The sequence below is a fragment of the Alosa alosa genome, chromosome 10 (genome assembly GCF_017589495.1).
Source record: "Alosa alosa isolate M-15738 ecotype Scorff River chromosome 10, AALO_Geno_1.1, whole genome shotgun sequence".
Taxonomy (NCBI): domain Eukaryota; kingdom Metazoa; phylum Chordata; class Actinopteri; order Clupeiformes; family Clupeidae; genus Alosa; species Alosa alosa.
The window spans coordinates 10,921,649-10,947,854 of NC_063198.1; the positions used below are offsets into that span (position 1 = coordinate 10,921,649).

The 26,206-nt window shown below is 44.0% G+C and overlaps 1 protein-coding gene across 1 annotated transcript in view; it reads left to right on the top strand.

Annotated features, from left to right (window-relative positions):
- suclg2 (succinate-CoA ligase GDP-forming subunit beta) overlaps positions 1 to 26,206 on the top strand; it is an 82,947-nt gene that overhangs the window by 19,257 nt on the left and 37,484 nt on the right. Inside the window, exons 3-7 of the mRNA XM_048255104.1 lie at positions 14,562 to 14,661; positions 19,091 to 19,181; positions 20,938 to 21,090; positions 21,698 to 21,787; positions 23,365 to 23,461. Coding sequence (XP_048111061.1) covers positions 14,562 to 14,661; positions 19,091 to 19,181; positions 20,938 to 21,090; positions 21,698 to 21,787; positions 23,365 to 23,461 — 531 coding nt within the window. The remainder of the gene's footprint in view (positions 1 to 14,561; positions 14,662 to 19,090; positions 19,182 to 20,937; positions 21,091 to 21,697; positions 21,788 to 23,364; positions 23,462 to 26,206) is intronic.

The window sequence follows — 26,206 nt, forward strand, 5'->3', positions numbered from 1 at the left end:
TCAGATTATGTAGCCAGTGCCTGTGTCTACTACCGGCATTGCCATTCTGGGAGACGCATAACAGAGGAGGGAGGTGTGAGTGGGAATTAGGCGGGGGGGTCACAAATGTGCGGCGTCCGAGAGCTGATTGGAAGATGGAGTGTGAAAGTTCCGCGCCGTGTGCCACGGGGCATCATAAATCAACGCGCAGCCGCCATTCCATATCTCATCCAGCGAAAACACTTCACAGTACCGCACCGTAAACATGCACTTTGCAAATGAGCAAAGGAGGAAGCAGAAGGAGAAGTGGAGGGGAAAAACAAAAATCAGGGGGAAAAAATCAACAAAAAAGAGCAGGAGGGGAAACCTATTAAGATGAAATGACTTGCAGAAAAGTGGCTCCAGTCTTTTTTGACACCGGTGCTGAGGAGTGAAGAAAAGTGGTTTGGCGGAAAAAAAAGCACCTTATCAGAGATGTTATTCCATTCAAGAGGCGCGGCTGGGGTGTGATCGCAGACGGCGTATTCATATGCCGGCTTTGAATGGAACCTTTTATGGTAGCTTGCCATCCTTAGAGATTAAAGCAGGACATGTAATGAATATAAATTGTTGTGGTACCCGCCTCATCTTTTTTCAAAGAGACACACAAACACACACAGGTACATGCACACACACACACGCAGATACGCAGGTGTACCCAGGTATAAACATTCTTGAAGAACGCTATCCTTTACACGTTACCCGATCCCACTCCTTCTCTCTCTCTCCCACCCGCTACCTGTCACTCTTCATTGCCCTTTCTGAATTAAGGCAAAAAGTTCAAAAATATACTTCAAAAACATTTTGTAATTAATATGCAGTACTCTTCAGAAATATTAGTGAATCTTGCTAAATGTTTCTTTCCATGTACCGTATGTTGATATATTAGGAATATTGAGAATGTTCAATCGAGCAGGGGACATGTTTTTCCTCCTGTTTTGTGAAGTTAGGAGGGAAGCGTAGTTGTTTGTCCTTTCTCTTCTCTTCTTTCTTTTTCCTCCTCTCTCACTCTCATTACTCCTACGCTTTCCATCTCCTAGAGAGTTGATGGTTATTCAGGAGCTTCTTTTTTTCTGTAAACAGAAAGGCAGGCTCCACAATTAGAGAGAGAAAGAGAGAGAGCGAAGGAGAGAGTGATCATGTTAATTCATTTCACTGCGATATGAATATTAAAAGCAAACAGTGCTGTTTAATGCACGACAGTCAAGTCTCATGTGTGCTTATTAGAGGAACTGGTTGTTAGGTACGTCAAAACACAGCATGATCCGTAGACATTGTGACATTTCAACAACCTCAGGTGGCAGGTGTGCAGACCTCACTAATCGCTTTGCAGATCCCAACTTCTCATAGTTCAAAGAAGTTTTATATTCTGTCAGTTAATTGCTAATAATGCACAAGTCAATATTGTTTCTTAAACGTCTTAAATATTTCCAATGTGGTATGTGTCTTAATTTATGGTGCAATTTATAAGGTGTTATATTCTTGGTATGAAACCCAAAGTACATTGATTAAAAGCTTAGAATCGAGTGGCTGATCGAAAAGAGGTCTCTTTCCTTGTGTTCTCAGATTTTGGCTTAAATTGGTCAGTTAGCTTTTGGAATTTACTTTGGGAAAGTGATCCACTGTCATGGATGCAGACTTTGGGAAATTGGGAAAATGTTTGTTTGCTCTTATTGAACCTGTGTGAACCAGATGATGAATTAGGCACAGAGATTCAATTCCCTTTTAAATATTTACTCTTATGTTATTTATTTATACCCTTTCATTAACAATGCTGTTTTGTCTCAAGGCCATTGAGAGAGCCTAAGGCTGAACCTCCCATGAGCAAATGCTCGGTGACAGTTGCATAGAAAACAAAGAAATCTTGAACCAAAACTCTGTCTCGAGGAGGGGAATGGGCTCATAGGTCATTCTCCATTATAAAAGTCACCTTATTGAACACTCAGTGTCAGAGGCAGGACAAGGGCAATCAGAAGCAAGCTACACTTGGTTTCCTCAGTGTTTTAACTTGAGGTATGTTTTCTTTTAACAGAATGATCAAGCTTGTTAGTCTGACGGAAGGCCTCCATTCTTCAGTGAAGAGCTTTGAGAAACCTACTGTATGTCGGCCTCAGATTTACTGCAGTAAGAATATCATTATAGAACTTGGAGATGACAGCGTGCACATAGCCAAGATGTACAGTACACTCGTATGAATGGAGGCATTAAAGAGTTGCCTACTTTGTAGTGACCATAGAGTTTTACAGGGAAGGTGCAGATGCTGTGTCTGTGTTTGTATGGCACACAGGTACTTGCACCTCGACTCCTGCAAGTGTCTTCTCTCTCTCTCTCTCTCTCTCTCTCTCTCTCATTCTTTCCTTCTCTCTTTCGCTCTCTCTTGCTGGAGATCATCTGTAGCATACCATATGCTTCTCTCTCGCAACGCCACTCCACCGAGCCCCCACCATCTGTCTCCTCTTCTCTCTCTCTCTCTCTGGAAGGCTTCTTCAGTCATGCGTGGCGTTTGTGTACCCCTGCCCCCGCTCCTGTTTGTGTTTAACATCTCTGTGCAAACGATGAGCATGTTTCTCTTTCATATTTATTTATTCACCAGTGCCACTGTGTGTGTGTGTGTGTTTGTTTTAATCCTCCTGCATGTGTATATAGTGTGGGTTGTGTTGTGCCGCGTTGCCAGTCATCAGTCAGTCTGCATTGTTGAGGAGAGTGGAGGCTTTGAGTGCTTCTCCCTGGCACGTAGCTGGTGTGTGTGTCAGCTGCTTCTGATGGTCTCCCTCTGATGTGGGATAAAAGACATTTGAAGGATTTTTCAGCGTTTATGCAAATGTGTCCATTGGTGTCATGTAATGCGCCCATCCTACTGGTTCAGCCTGACTGACAAACTTGTGTGTGTGTGTGTGTGTGCGTGTGATTGTGTGTGTGACTGTGTGTATGTGCGTGTGTGCGCAGGTGCGTGCGAGCGTGCATCCATATGGGTGTGTGTGTCGTGTGTTTGAGCATATGGGTGTATGGAAGAGAGTTAGGATTAGTTGTGGTCATGGGGAATGAGGATGGGTGGGGTTTAGGGATGCACAGAAATGGATCTTGCCCATATTAGATCAAACTCAATCGCCCGTTCGCCAGTACTGATATGTGATTTTTTTTTTTTTAGAGTCTTTCCTATACTAGAATTAACCATTTGCTCTTATTGTGATTTCCTGTTGTGGCACAGGCACATTTCCTTCAATTCTACCCAAAATGTATACTTTAAGAAATCTAGATTGTTTAAAACTAATAAATAATACATAATTTGAACTTGGTGTACAGTAGATGTAAAATAAAGAATTTGACATCTGACATTTTCAAGTAAATATAGGTCTCATCCTATTTGAATTGATCTGGAAGATGCTTCCTCCAAAACCCCAACAGTTTGTGCTGATATAGTCTCATATGCAGATGCCGATAATACAATTTTTTAGCTGTTATCTACCCATACCGATGTCATACCAATAATGTCTCACAGCCTAGTGGGGTTTAAAGTGGATCTGTGGTTTAACCCTTAGAACCCGATTGACACAAAGTGCGTCAAAAAACACACCCTTTCTTCTCTGTTACATTGCTCCGCGACTGTTCATCACAACGAGATAAAACCTTTATTTTATGACAGAGAAGAAGTGGGGCTTTCCAAAGAGACTACACACTTGTCTGTACGATCAAGTATGAAAATTAAAAAACAATCATGAAATTAAATAAAATTGCATCATATTTAAAGTCTATACTTCTCTGCGTTCACCTGCGCACCCATTACTCTCGTTTGAATTACTCGCATGAACCATTGATCGCATAGATATGGCAAGCATATCAGATGAAAGAGGAGAAACAGGGCTATCCATTGGTACCATGGATATCGATCTTTCTGGCTTATAAAAACAGACGAAGTGACTGCAAAATATTAACGTCATGTACACAAACCAACGCTGCACACCCATTACTCTCGGAGTAATTACTTTCGCCCGGACCATTGATGGGATATATATGCCACGTTATGTTAGATGAAAGAGGAGACACAGAGCTATCATTTGATACCAAATACATTCTTCTGGGTTATAAAACAGGCGAAGTGACAGCAAAATAATAACTTCATATAGCTGGACTTACCCCACGTTTTTGTCTGTTTTTGTGGCAAAGCATGTTTATAATCCAACGCTATCGTGTGTTTCTCTATGGCAAAACATGTTCATAATCCGGTTTTGAGATCCTAGCAAATTCCTGCATGGCATCCAATTCAAGGCTCACATTGCATCCCAATTTGTTCAACAAAGAAACACCTTTTTTTGCCTTTACTTTGTTCATGGCAATGCAGTAAAAAGTTGAGAATCATCATGAGTGCATACACCATAGTCACACATGCTAACAGGCAAACTTGGGTCAAGTCAGGTCAGATCAGTTAAATGTCACAGATATGGAGCATTTATTTCCGAATGGTCATTTTTCATCGCTAAATAAAAAATGGCATTTATTTCCGTTAAATCACACACCACATATTTCTGTAAATTGCTCAGCCCCAGAGTATCCCTCCAACATGGCAATTATATTGCCCGTTTCAGGACAGTCTGCCCTACACACACATGAAATGCATGTAGAGCTATGAGCTTGCTGTGGTGAGATACAGGTCAAAATATAAGAATTTTTATAATATGATTTTTATATTTTAATTCTTTAAAAATCAAAATAAAATCAATGCTAGTACTAATACATGAAATGATGGCAGATCTGGATAGCCTAGACTCTGCTGAAAAAAAAAAAATATATAATATGTGTGTGTGGCACTTACAATGACCAGAATAAATCCTTATGAATAAAGGTAGTGAAAATGCCCTAAAAACAGCTTAGGGTTCTAAGGGTTAAGCCTTCTTACTCACACGTCTGAGCTACCTATGTGTGCCTGTTGTGACATGTTTTCCTGTTTGTGGTTACCGTGGTAATAACCAAACATGCTGAGCCCCTCGAATCGCTTATAGAATCTATAAAAAACACAGAGGGAAAACTCTTTTTCTCCCCCTGCCACGACGAGAAAAAGCCCATAATACAAAAATCTGTGTGATTATGGATCATAAAGAAGTGTAATTGTGTCTCTGATTTGTGTTGCAGTGGTAAACCAATTGAAATGACTCTCAAATGATCCCGTAAATGCATTTGAGAGGCACAAGCTCGTTTTCAGGGACCTCGCAAATCAAAATGCAATTGTGGCTTCCTGACGGCTGTGTGGTATTGATATTATGCGTGGTACATTACTGTTATTCACGCTGCCGACCCGGCCACCTTACCCGGTGAAACCTGTGACTTGTTCAGACCCAGCTGATGCCATTACTTTGGAAATGTTGGCACAAAATTGGATGTTTTATTAGTGCTGTTGTATGGTCCATTGAGCAGTAAATTTGCAAGAAGAAACCCAGTGGTATATATTCCTTTGTCAGCCCCATTGCGAATTTCGCACAGATTTGACTTCAGCCTCATTGTTTACTTTAGCCCAGTCCCGTATAATGTCAGACCCATGTGAGATTATGTCTGACTCCCAAAGAAACCTCAGCCGTCCATTATGGAAAATGATTTCGGAGCGTAACAGGGTTCACAGCGGTGGCACACCAGCAATGAACACCAGACACTTTTCTCAAATTCGATTTTCTGTGTTCATATACTGTAGATGTCTTGTCCTGAAACGGAGCCTTATTTTGTGAGGTAGAGAAAACACAAGAGGGAGAGAGGCTGTGTAAAGAAAGCTTGACCTTCCGTCTGTGCATTGTGTTTGGCCATGTTTTTCATTGTGGACATCAGCCACGTCTGAACTCGCGCTCTCTTCAGCAACAGCAGCGTTCGCGCGCGCTTGCTCGCTCCTCGAGCTCCCCCGACTCTGTAAAGTCTGCTTTTATGTCTCCCTTTGAAACACGGCCGTCGGTCTTTTGAGGAACACTGACACTCGCCGTAACAAAAACAGGCTTTCGGAGGGTTCGGTGTCAAACAGGCTCCTTACCCTCCCTGGCGTCAGGTGCAGAGGGAGGAGCAGCTCAGCTCAGATCCCCTCCTGCTGCAGATTATAGGCTATTTGGGAGACGGGGGAACATCTCTGATTTCTCTGGCCTTCATATGTCCTCTGGTCAGTCCTATCCCGGCCTCTCTCTCTCTCTCTCTCTCTCTCTCTCTCTCTCTTTCTCTCTCTTTTTCTCCATCTCTCTCCCTTAAGGCGACACATGGTTAAAGATAAATGCGTTCCAAACATATCATTCCTTTGAATCATGGTTGCTATACAGAGTGATGACACTGAGAGACAAACTGCTTTGCATGTCTTGACCTTCAGATGGACATTCACAGCTGTGTGCGTGTGTGTATGTGTGTGTCCATGTGTCCGTGCGTGTGTGTGTGTTAGTTCGTGTTCTAGTATGTGGCAGTGGCACGGTGTCTGAAGAGAGTCTGGAGTGGCTCTCTTCTCCTCGTGAGCCGAGCCTCCTGCCAGCACCTATCCCCCCGTTGTCTGAAGTAGTTTAGAGATGAGAGACGTGGTGCTCTTTTGAGACTGGAATGGAGGCGGAGCAGGATAGCGGGAGCGCAGCAGGGAGGCTGATTGACACGGACGCGAATGTTGACAGCCAGTGAAGTGTACCAGAGGGGGAGAGAGAGAAGGAGAGAAGAAGAGAATGAGAGAATGAAAGATAGAATGAGAAAGGAGAGAAAGTTGGCTCGTGGGTCTTGCTAGGCACTCACCTCTCTCTCTCTCTCTCTCTCTCTCTCTCTCCTCCCACCCCCCAGCTCCTTTCTCTCTCTCTCTGTCTCTTTCTCTCTCTCTCCCTCTCACCCCCAGCTCCTTTCTCTCTCTCTGTCTCTTTCTCCCTCCCTCCCTCTCACCCCTTTCTCTCTCTCTCTCTCTCTCGCTCTCTCTCTCTCTCTCTCCCTCTCACCCCACTTTCTCTCTGTCTCTCTGTCTCTCCCTCTCCTTCTCTCTGAGGCTCCATCTGGGTCTACCAGCACTGTTGGATGTGCAGTGTGTTCCGCCCCCTCTATGGATGCCTGGGAGTGGAGAAGGAAACCTGGGAGAACGATTTGATGTGATTTGGTGCTCCCACACTATATCTCTGTCTACTTCCTCCCTTCCTGCGCTCAAAGGAACACTAGTTATTTTCTCATGCTTTTCCAAAACTAATTCTAGCTTTTGAGAATCGGTTTCTCTGAGAAGAGCTGTTGTGGTATAATGGATACATTGGACCTATTGAATCTGTTATTTTGGGCTTATTGTGGTCTAGTTGAGAACTAAGATGAGATGATTTTAACCAATCCGATGGTTTCTTTTTCATTCTTTGTTTCTGCCTCTCTCTCTCTCTCTCTCCATGTGATATGGAAATATAGCCGTACAGTATACTGTATAGCTTTGTATAGCCTTTTCCCACAATGGGGAAAAAGTCATCTTGCAGTGCAGTGTGATTAGGTTTGAGAGAAGTAAACGAGCATGGCGAGTTGTCAGCACACCTCAGCAGAGGTACCGCCCCTCATGTTGCTCCTTTCCCAGCATGCGTTGGGGTGATGGACAGAAGGGGTTTAGCCCCCTGAGAAAATCAGTGCGCTCGCCTGTCATGCAAAAAAGACGGATGGTGTGTGGAATTTTCTTGGCATCATTACCTGCCAAAAAGATGAACTCCCGGGAAGATCATACGCAGGAGGGCACAGCGAAAGCAACAGCACTTTTTCCCCCCACCAACCTAGCAAGGTTATTAACAGACACGCTCAAACGCCTCTCTCTTTGCTCCCACATCTCTGTTACTTCTTCTCCCCTCCCCGTCTCTTCGTTCTGTGGTCCTTGGCTCGCTCTTTGTCTTTCTTGTTTTCACAGTCTTGCTCGCACCTCCTCAAAGGCGTTCACTGTTAATCATTGCACAGGCTTTTTGAACTTCAAGTTGGGCTCAAATTAGGGGTGCTAAACTACAAAAAATGCATTACGAATATTATAGGCATTTTTGTAGAGCTAACCTATGGTTACCCTAGAGCCAATGTGCCAGCTAATCATATATTAGACCATAGCCGTTTGTGATTACATGATCAAGGCATTGATAAGATAAATCGGAACAATGTCCGCATGCTATATTAAATCAGTTTTCCTGTTTTAGGATATCCAGACATTTCCAGATTTAATTTGTCATAGGCATATGAACATATGCTTATTGTTTCACAAATGGTCTATGCATAGTTAAAATATTTGGAAAGAAACATTGGGGAAAAAAGTTCATTGTTGACCTCAGCTGAGAAGGGAAAAATACTTCACTCTTGCTGGATACACTTCTTTTTTTTTTACCCTACGCACATGTGCACTTCCGTCGACTTCTCGGAATCATTATCTGGGACTAGGCATGGAGACCAGGCGGACAAGTCTAACAAGGAGTCAGCTGTCAGCTTGCCACTGCCCGGTGGAGTTTGATGTGCCACCACAGGTCTGGGTCAATGATCAACCTCTGTCGGGCCTCAGAGGGAGATGCTATCATTAGACGAGGCACAGTTTGTGTGTGTGTGTGTGTGTGTGTGTGCGTACTCTGTCCCAACACTGTGTGTCTTGCCAATCTGTAGCATATGCAGAAGCCAAAAAGGAAGCACACAAGCAAAGAAAGCAAACAAATCGCAAAGGCCTTTGCCTTTGCTTGTTGACGTTTTTTTCCCTTTTTTTCTTTTCTTTCGTGCATGCATGGAGAAACATTCGGAATCGAACAGAAATGGCTCTAGTTGAGATCACACCTTCGTGTGAGGTACACCCTATGTGAGGTACCTGGTCGATCGAGGAGCAGGTCTTCTCGGTCAACAGCCTGGCAGCTGTGCTGTAGGACTGTCTTAACCACATTGGAATAAATGGCAGAGGCATTTAAAAACCAAATGAAATGTAATGTCAATGTAGTCATTACAGACCCCCACGCACCAGTGCGTGTGCCACTATGCTGAGCTGTAAAGGCTACCGGTACTTCAGGCAAGCAAGCATATGGTTTTTGTTCTTAAATAGCATTAAGGATATGTAGCAGGCGTGCAAAAAACATATGAAGAAGAAGGCTTGAGTCTTGATGGAAGGCTTGAGTCTTGAGTCTTGTGTGCCAATGGGAATAAAGCCTGGGCGTTTTATCGTATGGAACGTGCATTTAGATCCGACTAGTGGCATGTTTCCTCTTCCGTCTCTTCATTTCTTCATTCTTCTGTTTCTGCTTGCGTGAAATTGTTCACAGGGGAACGACACTAGAGAGAGCTTTCCTCCTCCTTAAGTTGTGACTGAGCTACATCTCTATGGATTGGCTTGAAGTCTCTCTCTCTCTCTCTCTCTCTCTCTCTCTCTCTCTCTCTCTCTCTCTCTCTCTCTCTCTCTCTCTCTCTCTCTTTCTTTCTCTTTGCGTAGATTATTGCTTTGTCTTTATTACTTTGTTAAGTATCAGACAATTCTGTCTGCTCTGCTCAAAGCCTCACAGCCACATCCTCCTGAACTGCTGTGAGCGGGCAAAGCATTTAGTAGATAAAAAAAAAACAACCTAACAAAAAAAAAAGCAAATGAGACGGAAGATACAGGCAGGAAACGCTTGAGCAGAAATAACAGCCTAATGCTGACTTCTGTCATTAGTAAATAAGATTCAAGTTAATTTGCGTTCATTAATTGGGAATCGGCTGCCTGGGGATTTCCGTGTAGCTCCAATTATATTTGATGTGACTAGTGATGTAGTTACACTGCAGTCTTTACTAAGATAAAATACATATTGTGGTGGGGATTAATTATTTGTATTCCATGTATAAAAACGTTTTTATAGCTTGTTATGTTGGCATAATGAGAATTTGTGTTTTGTTGCCATAAATTGTGATTTTTCTATTTACGTTTAGTCATTCATAATGCAACAACTCTAAAAGGCTTATGTCAGCAAAACGGCTAAGCGTTGGATGGTTATTACAGGATATAATCAATATGTTTTGACAAAGTAAAATGCTAACACATCACTGAATGAGCTCCTGCTGAATGAGACAATCTTGTTTTTATGACTCCTTTTATTATGTTTTGTCAGAAGGGTAATGCGGCTAGGCCTAAGATATAAGATTTCCATTGCTCTTTGCATAAGCTAAATGGTATGGGCTTGTTGCATTCTACCCTATGTGTTTGGATGGCAGCCTCCAAAGTCTATTGCTGTTACTTTACCTCTTGAGAATGGAATCATTTCCCAGTCAGCCGATGACGAATTGTGGAATAGTGGCCATTACTCGTAAGTATACTGAGAAAGGGTACTTGAATGCAATCTAAGGCATATTTTTTCCTTTAAAAAATAGCTTCTCTGTGCTCTTACCCTGGTTGTTGATGTAAACATTGCTTCCTGATATAATGGCATAAATTGTAATACAATTTTTCCCCCTGCTGTACTCACTTGGGAGCTGGCCTTTATGAGGTTTCTCCACCATCCTGTCGTCGTGGAAACCACTGGGTCCAGGTCCTCGGTCATTAGCGCGGGACCGCAAATGCACTTAGGATTAGTTATATGCCAGTTTCTTCACTGGCTGATTCACCAGAACCCCACAGATACCTACACTAGGTATAGCCTACCTAATCTCTTGTTACATTGAAAGAGTGCATAAGATTGGCATTGAAGGATGAAGATGTTCTTGAAAAGCTAATTATGTGCTCTTTCCTTGTGAAATACATTAAGAGGATTTGCCGTGTAAACCTGTGCCCATATCTTCGCTGTCAACCCGCAGGCCAAGCACGGGGACTTATATTGTGGCAGATCAATTGCGGAGTGCCAATTGACCTCTTTCGTCCCACAAATAGCTCAGATGAGGACAGTAGTAACATTCTACCAAGTTAATGGCACATTACTGCTGAGGATGAGTCAATAACAACCCCCCAGGACAATTAGCGGAAGATCGCTTGCTAGCATCTAAGGCTGAGTGATCTGGACACACACACACATGCGCACACACACACACACACACACACACACACACACACACACACGCCCTAAGGTAATGCGGAGAGCCGTACTCACACTGAAGTGTTGAACGCCTCCTTCGACATGACAAGGCCGCCGTGTGAACATCATCTGCCCGCTCGGCGTGTTTCCTCCTCCCTGTTTGCTCTCTGACACGTCTTTTCATCCGTGCCAGTCCTGTCTGCGTGGGGCTCCATTGTGACTGAGACGCACACATACACATGCACACACACATACACATACACATACACACCCATACACACACATACACATACACAGACACATGGCGAAGGTTTTAAGGCAGCTTGCTTGAAGTTCTTTCTTTTACAGAGTTCAAGTAAGTGTGTGTGTGGGTGACTGCGCAAGTGGGTGTTTGAAGGAAGGGCTGTCTAATCTGAAGAGGATGTGGTCTGCTGGTCTGCATCCCCAAGCAGACAAGTGGAGGAAAGAGATGATCCAGTTACCTTATTTTTTGGATGGTCTAATCTTGAAGCAAATAAAAATCTGTGTGTGTGTGTGCGCGTGCACAAGAGAGAGTGTGAGCGTATGTGTGTGTGTGTGTGTGTGTGACGTGCACGTGATCAAGGCCAATTAAGCAGTTCAGTGATTCTGAGGAGATAAGTCCACCGGTTAGAAAGTGCTTATCCTCCTCCCTGCTCAGTTAAGAGAGCATTATCCACTCTGCCTATTGAGATTTGAAAAGAGCCTGTCCTGTTTATTTGGCCATTTCATTACCTCCCCTGTAACGTCTTTGTTTTCATAGCAAGTGCATTTAAATTCATATATATGTATAAGTATAAGTATATATACTCTTGATCCCGTGAGGGAAATTTGGTCTCTGCATTTATCCCAATCCGTGAATTAGTGAAACACACTCGGCACACAGTGAACACACAGTGAGGTGAAGCACACACTAATCCCGACGCAGTGAGCTGCCTGCAACAACAGCGGCACTCGGGGAGCAGTGAGAGGTTAGGTGCCTTGCTCAAGGGCACTTCAGCCGTGGCCTACTGGTCGGGGTTCGAACCGGCAACCCTCCGGCTACAAGTCCGCTGCCCCTTATAGATGGTGGACAACACTTAGCAGTGAAGCGCTGAGGCTTCTTGAGGAGGCCTCACTTATGCTAATGGTAGCCATCGTATGCTTTTGTCCCTCTTGTAGGAACCGCTGCAAGGATGAAATTAGCTGGTGCTAAATCTCACTTTCCCCCTCAGGCACGAGCAGTAGCACCTGTTATCCAGCTGCCTTTTCTTCTCTCTCTTTCATCATCTCATCTGCACACATCGCTGGCCCGTTTCGGAGATCGCTCCGTTTGTTCACACCAACCTGAGTTCAACCGCCGTGTTTCACCTCCGTTTCCCCAATTTCTCGATTTTCTCCTTTTCTTTTTTTGTTCTCCCACGTCTCTCTAAACAAAAAGTCATTTTCTCTTCTCCATTCCCTCTGTTCTAGCACATGGCCGCGGGACACGCTATTTCATCTCGCTTTGAACTCCGTTTTAATTTTGTGCTGCAGCAGTGTTTTATTATCATATTCGTTCATTTTCGATGCTCAATCTCTCCACCGTCGAGCGTGAGCTGCCCTTTATTTTTTTTTCCATCTTTTTATTTTTTTTTTTAAGCCTTGGCTCTCTCGCCTTAGGAGGAGCGAAAGCTCTCCCTCAGTGCAGTGTTGGTTTAATCCTTACCACCTTGTTCACGATAGATATCCGCTCTTACACCCTTACACACTCTCTCTCCATAATTTCTCTCTCTCCCTGTCCCTCAATCTCTCTCTCTTTCTCACACACACTCTCTTTTTTGCTCTCGCACTCTCTATTTCTCTCTGTCTGTCTTTCGCACACAAGAGCTCCGAGTCTTTGGCTGGTAGCTGTCTAGACATGTGCTAGTCAGCCTGAAGAACCATATTTTCTCGTGTTATGTGCCATTCATTCCTGGTGCAATGCCAGCATACCTTGTGTGTTCTCAAAAGTAGATCCCCCTCATCTGGGTAATGCTACAGCATCTGAATAGAGACATGTTGAACACCATGAGGGTCATGCAAAGTGTGAATGTGGCTGGAATAAGTGAAACTTTTGCAACAACTCCTTAGCAAGTTACTCAATAGCCAACTGAGCAGCATTTAAGACACGAGAAGCACTGGAGCAGTTCCACTAATGAAAGCTACAGCTTTGAATAGAACATTTTGTTCATTTCTCAGTTCATTTTTTTTTATTTATATATATATATATATATATATATATATATATATAAATATATATATATTTTTTTTTTTATTTTTTTTTATGCCTTTTTTTTTTTATGCCTTTTAATGAGACAGAACAGTGGAGAATGACAGGAAGCGAGCGGGAGAGAGAGTCGAGGGTGGGATCCGGAAAAGGATCACGGGGAGGGAATCGAACCCGGGTCGCCGGCGTACGGTGCAGGTGCCCCAGCCAGTCGCGCCACGTCTGGGGCCCTTAGTTCAGTTTTAACCTTTTACCTTTTTGGCCAGTAACGACTTCAAATACACGCAAAAGAAGTAAAGTGCTGAGGCGGAATGCTTGCTATACCCACAACGTTTTATGAATGCCGCTGTTGGCAGGTGATTACATCTGGGTCTGTGCTCTCTCGCTGTAGAGGCATAGCTGTGGCCCTAGAGAAGGCGTGCCTGTGTAATTAGCGGGCCTGTAGGGGAGTGTGAAGCACGAGAGGGACTGCGAGACTGGGTGTGGGAGAGAGACTCTGCCGCTAGAGACATCTCCATGCCGCTCGCTCGCTCCACTGCGTCCATCCTCTAACCGCCCCACAGCCCCATGCCGAGTCGTTTCACACCCACAAACCCCTGCTAGGCTCGCATCCAGCTCTGATGGAAACGTGCCTCAGTACACTCATGCTCTTTTACTTACATGCATACTGTACTGGTGTATGCTCATGCACACTCGAGTAGGACACACACACACACACACACACACACACACACACACACACACACACACACACACACACACACACACACACACACACACAGGTATGGTCTAGTCGGTAGATCACTCACTTACATACTCATGCTACACACACACTAACCATAAATACAGTCTTGTTGTCTTGTTGTAGGCCTGAATACACATACTTGCATACACACAGGTATAATGGTGCAGTGCTAGATGTTAGCACACATTCACACTATATAGACACACACACACACACAGGTATGGTCTAGTCGTAGGTACTCACACTCATACTTACATACTCCGATACATACTCATGCTACACACCATAAATCAGGTCTTGTAGGCCTGAATACACATACTTGCATACACACAGGTATGATGGTGCAGTGCAAGATGTTAGCACACATTCACACTATATACACACACACACACACACACACACACACACACACACACACACACACACACACACACCATAACTTCTATACAGTCTAAGGGCAAGAGTGGGATGACATTTTAGAGGGGAGCAGAATGGGTTGCAATATGCCCTGTTGATGATGTGCTGATTGGAGCGGTCTCTGTGTTCTCCCCTGCTCCCCCATGTGCGGCCCATCTGACCGTGCCCTCTCCTTTGTCCATGTGTTCTCTCTCAGATGCTAAGGAGATTGTGCTGAAGGCACAGATTCTGGCAGGCGGACGTGGGAAGGGCATGTTCGACAGTGGCCTTAAGGGAGGAGTGCACTTGACCAAAGAGTAAGTATGTCTGCTGCTTCCACATTAAGCATAAAGAGACGTAGAGGAGGGAGCTGTGTAGGGAGATCCTATATAATAGACCCCTTCAGCTAGATGAATAAACATGTACGTTACTAAGGCATTTCTGGTGGCATAGAATACAACATTGAGCTAATGGCATGACCTCAGGGATAAACAAAAACTTTACACAAAGTTTTTTCAAGTTTTACAATGTTTACTCGGTTGAGCACTGTGCTTAAATCTGTTACATCTTCATTGCAAAGTGTCTCTTAGTTTTGAACGTTTACATTTGAAAATGGAAACCTTTTAGGAACAGATTGAAAGGGTTTATGAAGCAGAGATGGGGAAACCTGGCTTCAGAAAGGTAACCTCCTACAGGTTCTACCTGTGCACCTAAAACAGGTGATTTCACTAAGAAGAGGTGAGCTAATATGAATCAGCTTGTTTTTACTGAATGGTTGGAACAAAATGTGGTTGGACATTCTGAAACCAGATTTCCCATTTCTGCTATTATGTGTATACACCCCTAATCTATCAGATTTTGTCCCACTTTTCAAGTCTTTAAGTTACCACTGAATATTATGCCATAGTGCAATTCATAACAGATCAGCCACCTTTGGCTGGGAGAAAATATTTTGTTCTTCTCTCCACGTCGTGTTTTGGAAGAAAGTGCTGAATTGTCAGTGCCATGCAGAGTCTGGCCGTGACGTCTCCTGTGTTCTACCCAGCTCCCACTGTGCCCTTCTCCTCCAAAGAACTTTTTGAACTTTGCTTATCTAAGGAGAGCACGCTGCTCATTAGCGGGGCCTGTGAGGTAGAGTGCACTAGTGGCTGCTCTTACTGTACTCTCCAGTCCAGTACAGAATACAACACAGTAGAGCAGTGGGGCGGTGGTAGTGTAGTGGTTGAGGAGCTGGGCTTGCATACGGTAGCCAGTAGAGATGCGCGGATGGGCTATTATTTCAACCGTAACCGCATAGCAAAACTTATCATCCATCCGCCATCCATCCGCACCAGAGTTTTTTGACCAATTTTCAAAACCTTTTTGCAAAAAAAGAAATAAATCCTTAATAAAATAACAAGTCATTCACATTATAGGCTACTTTACGCACTGTAACCCACCGCACAGCAGTGCAACGTGCATGTTCACATTTTTAGTAACAACCGCCAAACTTGCTTGCTTGCCTTGCCCATCTAAGTTTTACGACTATTTTTCTAACATCCTTTTTTCCGCTGTGGATGTTACTGAGCTTGTAGAAGTTTTAGCTCTTACATTCTGAACATCTCGCACTGCCATTGCCCGATGTCAGTTCTGAGTCATATCACTCCATAATCTGTCTCCCTTTTAAATGCCTATTCCCTGAATGGTAGGCTACAATGACTATGTGTTTTATATATAATATCAAAACAAAATAACCCAGTCAGTCTCATCTACGAGATGTTTAGGCCTCCTCCAATACTGGCAGCTGGGCTCATAGGTTGCAGATTTGCTTAGTGGCCTACCAAGGCTCTGCAACGAGACGCGACATGGGAGATGAATCATCGGTCAACTTGCACTGTAGCCTATTCTACTTTCTTATTGCACACTGGAGAGGAAAACATGCTGGTAGGCTACGATAGGCTACTTAATTTAAACTTTGTTACCTTTAGTGTGTGTGTGTGTGTGTGTGTGTGTGTGTGTGTGTGTGTGTGTGTGTGTGTGTGTGTGTGTGTGTGTGCGTGAGAGGTTGCTCAGTGAAACATCGGAATACACCAATTCCGCAACACTGTCTCTGATAGCTAAACAAAGCAGCATGCATAGAAGCAACTAGGCCAAACTGCCTGATGAAAATTTGACTATTTCAAAGTGTGCTCGTTTTTTTCGGATGTAGGTAACACAATTTAACAATGTATAGGCTATATTTTTTTCATTTGATTGGTTCAACCGCCACCCGCCCGAATTTAATTAAAATATTATATTTCTTCATGTCATCCGCCCGATCCATTACATTATATTACATTACATTACATTACATTACATTACATTTGGCTGACGCTTTTTAGCCAAAGCGACTAACAACATAGTAAACAGTTTAAGTTTTAGAGCAGTTCTCAACAATTTTAGGACAATTTAAAAACATTAGAGTACAGTAAGAATAAGTGCATCAGTGAGTGCTGTTTTTAACAGTTACTTGTCAGTTTGAGACGGCTGGTGAGTGCTAGGATCAGTAAGACTTGTTGTAAGTGTTGCTATGAGAGGAGATGTTCTCTAAAGAGCTGGGTCTTCAGGAGTTTTCTGAAAATGGAGAAGGATGTCCCTGCCCTTGTAGGAACTGGCAGTGTGTTCCACCAACGAGGAACAACAGATGAGAAAAGTTTGGATTGGCTTGAGCGCATCGGTGGTAGAGCTAGGCGTGGCTTAGCCTGAGGAGCGAAAGCGGTCTGGAGGTAGCGTATGTCTGTATGAGGGCATTCAAGTAGGTGGGAGCAGAACCGGAGACTACTTTGTAGGCAAGCGTTAGAGCCTTGAATTTGATGCGGGCCGCCATAGGTGCGGAGTCCGCGGCTGTAACCGCGAACCGCACATCTCTAGTAGCCATTAAAGTTGTGGGTTCAATTCCCGGCTGCCACCGTTGTGCCCTTGAGCAAGACACTTTACCTTAAGTTGCTCCAGGGAGATAGGCACCATGGAGGAACCCAGGCTAACGCGCGCGATTTTATTCGCGCGGCTAGGCAGCCTGGATTCCATGGACCCGATTTTCACCTCAACGATGGAACCAATCACAGAATGGAGGGAGGACAACAAGACGATGATGACACACCGAAACGGTTATGAGCTACGTACAGACACATTCTCAAATACGAGAAAATAAATGTGTAGTTCCCAGACCACATCTCAATGAGATGAGGTTTGCCGTTAGCCAGGCTACCAGGGAGACTGACACTTGTGATAATTGATATATGTAAGTTGCTTTGGATAGCGTCAGCCAAATTAATAAATAAATAAATAATCTGAAAAAAAAGAGAGCGCACAGCACAGAACAGCTGTCTGCAGTGATCTAGATCATTTTAATTCTGTCTGCATTAATATGGCTCACATGAAGTTTGCTGTTTTGGTCTGCGTTTTTTTTGAAGGCAGGAGAGCTTCCTCTCTAGGGTTCTCTCCCTCACGGATCTCTTACCAAGCTGTGAAGAGGGGGAAGCCATTCCTCTATACAGGTGGAATTTTGGAACGGAGCCTGCCGAGTGTTAACCCTTGTCAAAATCTGTGGCAGCCTGTATTCCTGTTGCCCTTGTTAACCATTTTCCTGGAGATAACAATTGTGGGATACGTGGAGCACTTGCATCGGTAGTGTGCTGATCTGAGGCTGCTGAAAAATATCAGCACATAGTATGATATGACCGAGTACAACCTATGTACTTAGTATGCAAATAGTATGATTCAGACCGAGTACAACCTATGTAGTATGCTGTACAGTAACATTCAAATGTTTAGTCATGCCACTTAATGTGAAATCTGTGATAGCCCATGGCAATGCATAGACTATAGACCCTTTCAACAATAAAAACAAAAACAATGCTTGAACATTCTATTTTGTTCCCAATCTACTTCCTCTGCATTTAGATAATGGAATATGGGATATGGAATGTTAAAAAGGAAGTCTTGTGGGGCCAACCATGATGCTGATAATGGAACTCTCTTGAAAGGGTCTATAAATGGGCATGTTTGAGTCACAAAATGGAGAGCGGGTCTTTGGGACCAGTGTTCCAGAGCACTGTTCAGGGACCTGTGAGAGGTCAGGCAAAAAAGACCTGATTTATGATAAACACCCACGTCATACATCACTGTCACCCTAGTTTCATATGCAGGCTAACTAGGCTGAGGAAGAAGAGGGAAAGAAAGAAATAGAAAGGCAAAAAAAAAAAAAGAAACATCTTAAGTTGTGTTTCCCAGGACGGTGATGTTTACTCGATTCTGTCTCGCCTCTATCTGTCAAAACGGGAGCAAAACCGGAGGCTTCATTTATATTCCCCGCAAAACGTGAAACAGAGAGAGCATGGAATGAGTCCAACAGCGCTCAGATGGGCAGAGACTTGTGGAGACTTATTTAAAGAGACGTGTAGACATATTGGAAGGATTCTCAAAATGCAATGCAGTCTTTCCAGGCAACTTTTTTTTTTTATTATAACAAAGACTGCTGAACAACAACACTAAACAAACAAAAGTGAGAAAACAACAAAACTTTAGCAAATTGGAAAAGAGCCATGGTAGAAGAGGTTTGGGAGACCCACCACACGCACACGCACACGCACACGCACACGCACACACACACACAGGCACACACACACACACACACACAGAGAGAGAGAGAGAGACACACACAGACACACAGACAGCCAACTGTACTGTTTGAATAACAATCTGTGTGTGTGTGGACCTCTCCCTCAGCCCAGCAGTGGTGGGAGAACTGGCCAATAAGATGCTCGGCTACAACCTCACCACCAAACAGACACCAAAGGAGGGAGTCAAAGTCAAGACGGTAAGTCTGACCACCCGAAACAAAGGATCAGGGAAGGTCAGTTTGCTCACATACTGTATCATACACTCATGCCAGGCTAAAATCACTTGGTTCTAAACCATATTGCTTATTTATGCAGCCGCCCCATTACGTGACAGTGGTGCATTAGTCTTATTGTCCTTTGCCCTTTTTCCCATCTTTACTTGCAAACTGGATGTTTGTTTTTTGGCAATCATATATTTTTGGTATTTATGTTGTTTTGTGTCACGGTTCATTGCCATAAATAATGCATGCGAGTCAGGTCCTCTTTGAGGAAGAGGTGAGTAAACAGCCATTTCCATGTGGCACTAACAAGTAAGAATATAATTTTCCTTTCTATTACTCACTCATACACACACACACACACACACACACACACACACCTAGAGCCTTTCCTCCCCAAGCAAATAAACAAACAAAACAAACAAAAAAAGCAGACAAAACACATTTTCAGGTAATGAAGCCTTCTTGCCCTCAGCTTGTGTGTGTGTGTGTGTGTGTGTGTGTGTTTTTCTCCTTTCCCCTGTTGTGAAATATTGCCTAGAGCTCCCCATTAAGGTGTTTTTGCTTGCCAGTAGCTACTTGGACACCTGGCAGCTCTCTCCTGCCTGGCTGCAAAGTGAACAGAAGGGATCAAATGAGTGTCACATTTGTATCCCACCAAACAGTAATGCTTGACAAAGAGAAAGATTTGCAGCTAGCTCTCTGATAGATGTCATATTGGGACATGAGAACAGCTGAGGTGAAATATGATAAATACTAGCTCATGCCCACCCCCACACTTTCTCTCACTCTCTCTCACTCACACACACACACACACACACACACACACACACACACAATCTCTCTCCAGTCTGAAGGCATGTGTGTTTTCGAGCCAATCACACTCCCACCCCCCTCCAGCCCCAGTCACCAGGGTGGCTGTTTATGAAATCGATTGTGTTCTCTGGCAGATATCTGCTCTCCGCTCTGAGCTCCTCTCTACCCCTCTCCTCCTCCGTCCGATCGGGGTGTAGCATCGGGGTAATAAATATGGCAAGCGAGAGCGTCCACTACAACATGGCACGGGGGATTGAATATCTGCCCTCTTAAAAGGCTGTAATTGCGTTGTCATCCTCTGTTTCCCTGAGTAGGGGAGGGTGGTGGGGCGCGGATGGGGGTACACACAGGCTAGCTGTTGGTCTGCCATTGTAGTCGATCTGTATAATGTGGCTTTATTCACTCTACAATGCTGCCACAATCCTCTCCAGACTTCACAAACCGTTTCACCATGCCAGGACAGCACGAGAGAGAGAGGGAGAGAGAGAGAGAGAGAGAAATCGGGTAGGAGAGAGAGAGAGAGAGAGAGAGAGAGAGAGAGAGAAATGGGGTAGGAGAGAGAGAGGGAGAGAAAGAGAGAGGCTCATCCTTTTAGTTGTTTGTTCAGTCTCATTTAACTGAGGTGTTAGAACAAGAGCATTTGCAATAAGCCAGCGCTGTGGCTGCAGATAAAACCCCTCTCTCGTCTCCTCCTTGCCTCACTTGGCCTCGTGCTCCCACCCTCTCCCCTCCTGCTCTGTTATTTCCCCCTTGTTTAGACTTTTTTTTGTCTGTCTCGTCTCGCTGCTCTCCCGTATTCGCTTGGCATTTCGTAGCATCTGTATAGAGGAGTCTGTGTTGCTTAGCCGTAGAAAGTGCAGCACGTCTCATTGTTTAGCCAGTGCATCACCCCGACTCATTCCCTCACGTGTCCTGCTAGGTGATGGTGGCCGAGGCCCTGGACATCACCCGGGAGACGTACTTCGCCATCCTCATGGACCGCGCTTGCAACGGCCCGGTGATGGTGGGCAGTCCGCAGGGCGGCATGGACATTGAGGAGGTGGCCGCCAACACCCCAGAGCTGATTTTCAAGGTAGGCATTGTTGCTGTTGCTGCTGTTGTTGTTGTTGTCATCGTCGTGGTAGTCATGGAGACTACATGGCCATGCACCAATGTGCGCACACACAAAAGCCCCCAGGCTGCTGACGGAAAAGTGGCCATTTCGTTGCCCATTGCCCACGGCAAGACCCCAGCCTCTTTCTTCTCCCCTGTTTTTTTCTTTCTTCTCTTCTGTTTCTCTCTCCCTCTCTCTCTCTCTGTCTTTGTGACTGAAGACTGCTCGGTCTGCCAGTGTGTTCAGAAGATCACAGTAAAGCCCATTGTCCTTTCCCATTCCTGTCGCTGGGAGTGCCGTTTCCTCTTTGACTGATCTCTGTGAGATGGGAGGGTAATTATAAAGCCATGGCAAGGGCCCTGGCTTCTCTGTTCTCCATGTCTGGCGGATTACCACCTCTTAATTGCTGCTTTCATGATTTAATATCCACTTTGTGTCAAATTACAGCTGATGTTGGCCTTGCACTCTCTCTCTCTCTCTCTCTCTCTCTCTCTCTCTCTCTCTCTCTCTCTCTCTCTCTCTCTCTCTCTCTTTCTCTCTTTCTCTCTTTCTCTCCACAAACCACCCCCCTCCCCTCCCGCCACAGGAAGTCATAGATATTTTTGAGGGGGTACGAGATGACCAGGCACTGCGTATGGCAGCTAATTTGGGTTTCAAAGGACATCTGGAGAGACAGGTAAATCGACCGAGCCTTGATATGCAACCACTTTCTCTGCTCTCTGAAGTCTCCACAATATGTTATTAGAAGTAGGAAAGCCTTTTTTTCACCAACACCACAGCCTTGTTTCAGTCTCCTGTAGTTAAGAATGGCAATTCTGTGCTAAGACTTAAGACAACAGGATTAGGAAAGTTTAGATTGGACAGTGCCATAGTTGCCATTCTAAACTACTGTATCTTCCATAATAAACATAGAAAAGGAAGCTAATTAAACAAATTTGACTTCTCTCGTGTGAATGTGACAAATACATTTACAGGCATGAGTGTTTGTTCTTTGTGTGAAGACTAGCAATCATTATAATTGAAGATATCAATAAAATATGCCACTGTGAACACAGAAGAAAGTTTTTATATTCATGCTTATATTTAGATTTTGTTGTTAAGTAAACAAGAGCAGATATCTAAAGTCAGATGCTGGAAAAGTAGCTGAGCTTTAGGGACTGGATTTGGAATTGGTGACTGTTTTAATTATAGATGAAAGTTGTTACTGATTACCGTTGTTCAGTGAGCCCTTCCCTTCACCTCTTCACCAAGATATCTCAGCCAGTCGTCTAGTGGCACTATGACATGTTAGTAAATCCTACAACTGTACCCAAAGCACCATACAAATCTAATTAGTTAAACTTGTTTATGCACAAAACATATAAATCGGCTTAATGAATGCATTTTTAAAGCAATGAAATAAACAAGAGTCAGAGATATTTCTCTGCGTGCCACTTGATTGTGGCTGTGTCACAAACGGGCTTGATTTGGAGTCGCCTACGGAAATAGAAATAATTTGCCACGTGCCTGCCGCGTCAGCTCGCTTCAACTAATGCTGTCTCTTTGGTATGGCAACGTTGGCGTCGAGTGTCTGCTCCACTCAGTGATAATTGAGGTGCCTTTTGGTCGGGAGGGGGGAAAGTGTAGTTTAAATAACTTTGCAGCTTTTGAAGCTCTTTGAGGTGACAAAAACGCCTTGCTTGTGTGCGTGAAGGGAGAAGCTACAACGTTCGTTGTCAGTATGCTTTCATAATCGAACGAGCCGCTCGTCGGAAGAGGGACATAGAAACGTGTCATTTTAACTATTGTATCTTTGAAATCGGATGCTTTGTTACAGCGACGGTCGTTCATAAAGCACTTTGGGGAATAATGTGGTGTAGCACTGAATGGATATCATACTTCCACTCTCAGACTGATAAAGAGAAGCAGCTGCTTAGCTCGTCACAACTACCAGCAATACCAAACGATTGAGTGTGAGCTACTGTTTCTCTTTGTTCTATTGTTTATGATTTATTAAGTATATAGAGCTACGTATGCAGGAAGTGCCCAAGCAGTGAAGCACGTCATTTAAAGGCTAATTACAGATGTAAGGGCCCATATTCAGTGTCCGAGATCACACTGGCCACTCTGGTCCTACGAGGCTGCTCATGCTGCTCTTATAAGGCTTGAAGTTTTATGTACTGTGTGCTTTCAGCTGTGCAGCCGTGGTGAGGCCTGGCGAAGCACACGGCTATGTGTAGTGGGGTAATTACTGTCTCTCTGTGGGTCTGGCAGGCAGCGGATCAGATTAAGAGGCTCTATGATCTGTTCCTGAAAGTCGACGCCACTCAGGTCGAAGTCAATCCTCTGGGCGAGACTCCCGAAGGACAAGGTAACACCTTTTTTTGTTTTCTTTTTGTTCCCTTTATTTCTTTCTCTATCTCTTTCTCTTTCTCTCGCTCTCAATCTTCAATTCGCCCTTTGCCACTGCAGAAAGCTCTTGTTTTGTCTGTCTGTCTGGTTGGTTGGCCAGCTCTGTGAAGTTCCGTGGTGCTTGGATAGGTTTGATGGAGCTAAGATGTGGCGAAGGGATGTTTACTCACATTTACAGATCATCTTTCTTCCACACATTCTCTGAGCTTGATTGAAAATTAAGCTGAAAACCTAGCAAAAGCAAAGTGAACGGAACATGGTAATAAGATCTTGGTCTAGACACAAGATATTCTGATAGAGATATCGTCAAAGTTTCAACAGTCATCTCTGTAGCTTTGAAATGATACACCAAACCCCTAGTGGATTAGAGCATCGGGGGACAGTCCAGACATCCTTCACTATTCCTTGTGCTAAAACAGCACTCCTGGCATAATGAGTTGGTCCTCTAGGGCACAATGCTCTAAGACAGACTCTCTCCCATCGCTCCATCTTAGAGAGGCCCAGAAAAAGAAGCCGCTTATGGAAGATGAATCACCCTCTAAAGCCTGTGCGTCTCCTGTTGGTCATTCTGGGGATTCTCAGCTCTTTTGGATTTTATACCGTTGTAAGATGTGTTTTACTTGCTTGAGAGAGCTTAGTATAGGCCACAGTGGTGTTCAGACCCATGATGAATACTCTGTAGACTTCCTGCCTTTTGTAGATTTATTGATTTAGTTGTCAATTTCTGTAGATTTATGTTCCTGCTGAGAAAGTGCTGCAAATCAACAACGTAGGAGGTAATAGCATTGAATAAATGAAGCTCAAAGCATTGTCAACTGTTTTGTTTGTGTATTTTTATTATTTATTTTTTGTGTATTTTTATATGCTGTTAAAATTACTCTTTTTGGCAACAGGATTTTTTTTCTGTATGGTTCAGAACGCAGCCTCCTTGCTGGGCACAGCCGTCTGTGTTAATCCTTATTAACAGTTAACATCGAGACTCTCTATTGTATAGGGCACTGCACTGTAACGTTAGACAGCTAGGAGTTTTAGGTTTTTGGTTACACTGTAATCCGTGATGGATTCAGTCGTTCCATCATCTACGGTCATTTTTGAGTTTTTTATCATGTGTGTTTTTGTTGTTGTTGTGGTTTTCATTGCTGTTACTTACTGTTAGCTTATAGGCTTTTTTGGTTTCCTGGATACTCACAGGACCATACAGTGGTTCTATCCTAAATATCTCTAGGCATAGTGGATTTCTATGAATGGTCTTCCTGCCTACCTTTCAATCACAGGCTCATAATCACCTTGAAATATAATCCCATCAAGTCACAGCTACACTGCAGCAGCTGCTGATGTGCCTTAAGCTCAGAGCAGACATCTGAAATGACCTCCTATATCAGAACTAGAGACCTCGCTTAATTGAAGGCCTGTTTAACCATGGAAGGATGAAAAATGTTTAGTGGTTGATGTCAGGTACCAAACCATGGTCCCACCATGGTCACAGGTACCAAATAGCATACTTAAATATACAGTTTAATTAAGTAATACAGCTATCTGAGCTGAAATTTGCAACAGTTACTGTATATTTTGAATACATGGGGGGAAAAGACTCTCTGTTAATACAGCTTTACCTTAAAATGACTTTATTTGCTTTGGGAAGAGGCCAGCAGAGGCCCAAACTTCTAAGAAGGACTGGCATCCTGACATGCCCACCTGCAACTTATTTTGCACGCGTGTCACACATTAAAAGGATAGCTGTGCTCCTGCAGTCACATCGTCTGTGGGAAGCTGGCCAGAGCTTCTCCTGTTACTAAAGCAGCACTACGCTATTTCAGTAGGTTTGCATCAGCACCCGTCTCTTCATGCAGTACCTGTATATTCTGTAACTTTATGTTGGAATAACTAAAAATCACCTTCAAACAAAACGCCAGACTCACTGGAAGGAAACTGGACCTGGTTGCTTATATAAGGCAATCACAGTGTCTGGAGAGGCCCTCCTATGACAAAGGAATATATACAGTTTCAAAGAAATACCAAGAAATATCATGGCTGCATCCCACAGAAACTTTTGCGCCAGCAAAATAGTATGATCTATCTAGTATGAATACTGTCTCCTATAAAACTTACCCACGGTCATTGCCTAAACTGCACAAGCTGCTTAAGAAATCAAATGCAGCCGGCTCATAAACTTTGACACTTAGGACAAGTGTGTGCTTGAGGATGAGTCTCCGATATAGTCGGGAGAATGCTAAAGACAAAAAGAGCATGAACCCGTCTGTACCCGTCCGCGCGCGACTAGCAACATCATCATCGTCACTCTCTGGCTATTTTTCTTCCCTTATCGGGGGAGCATGTACATCAGAGCCTTTATTATGTCTGAGGCCATCAGCTCCAGCTGTATATCCCAAGGATGAGCCATTACAGCAGGGATATGCTGTTGGCTCCAGAGGGATCTCCTCTCATTTTTCCTCAGGGCCGTTATGCAGTATTGATAGATGGTAGACTCTAGTCACCGGCGTGTAAATGATGGCGTTAAGGAGGAGAGGAGGCCTCTCCGAGTACAAATCCCATGGAGGACGACGGGCCCGGTGACTTTTTAGAGAAAAGAGTAGAAAATCATCACAATTACACTCTTGGCTATTTTCTCCTCTTGCTATAAAAGAGGACTGTCGAGTATTCTTGATGCGAGTCATCCAGTTGATACAGGCTTATGTGTACTTCA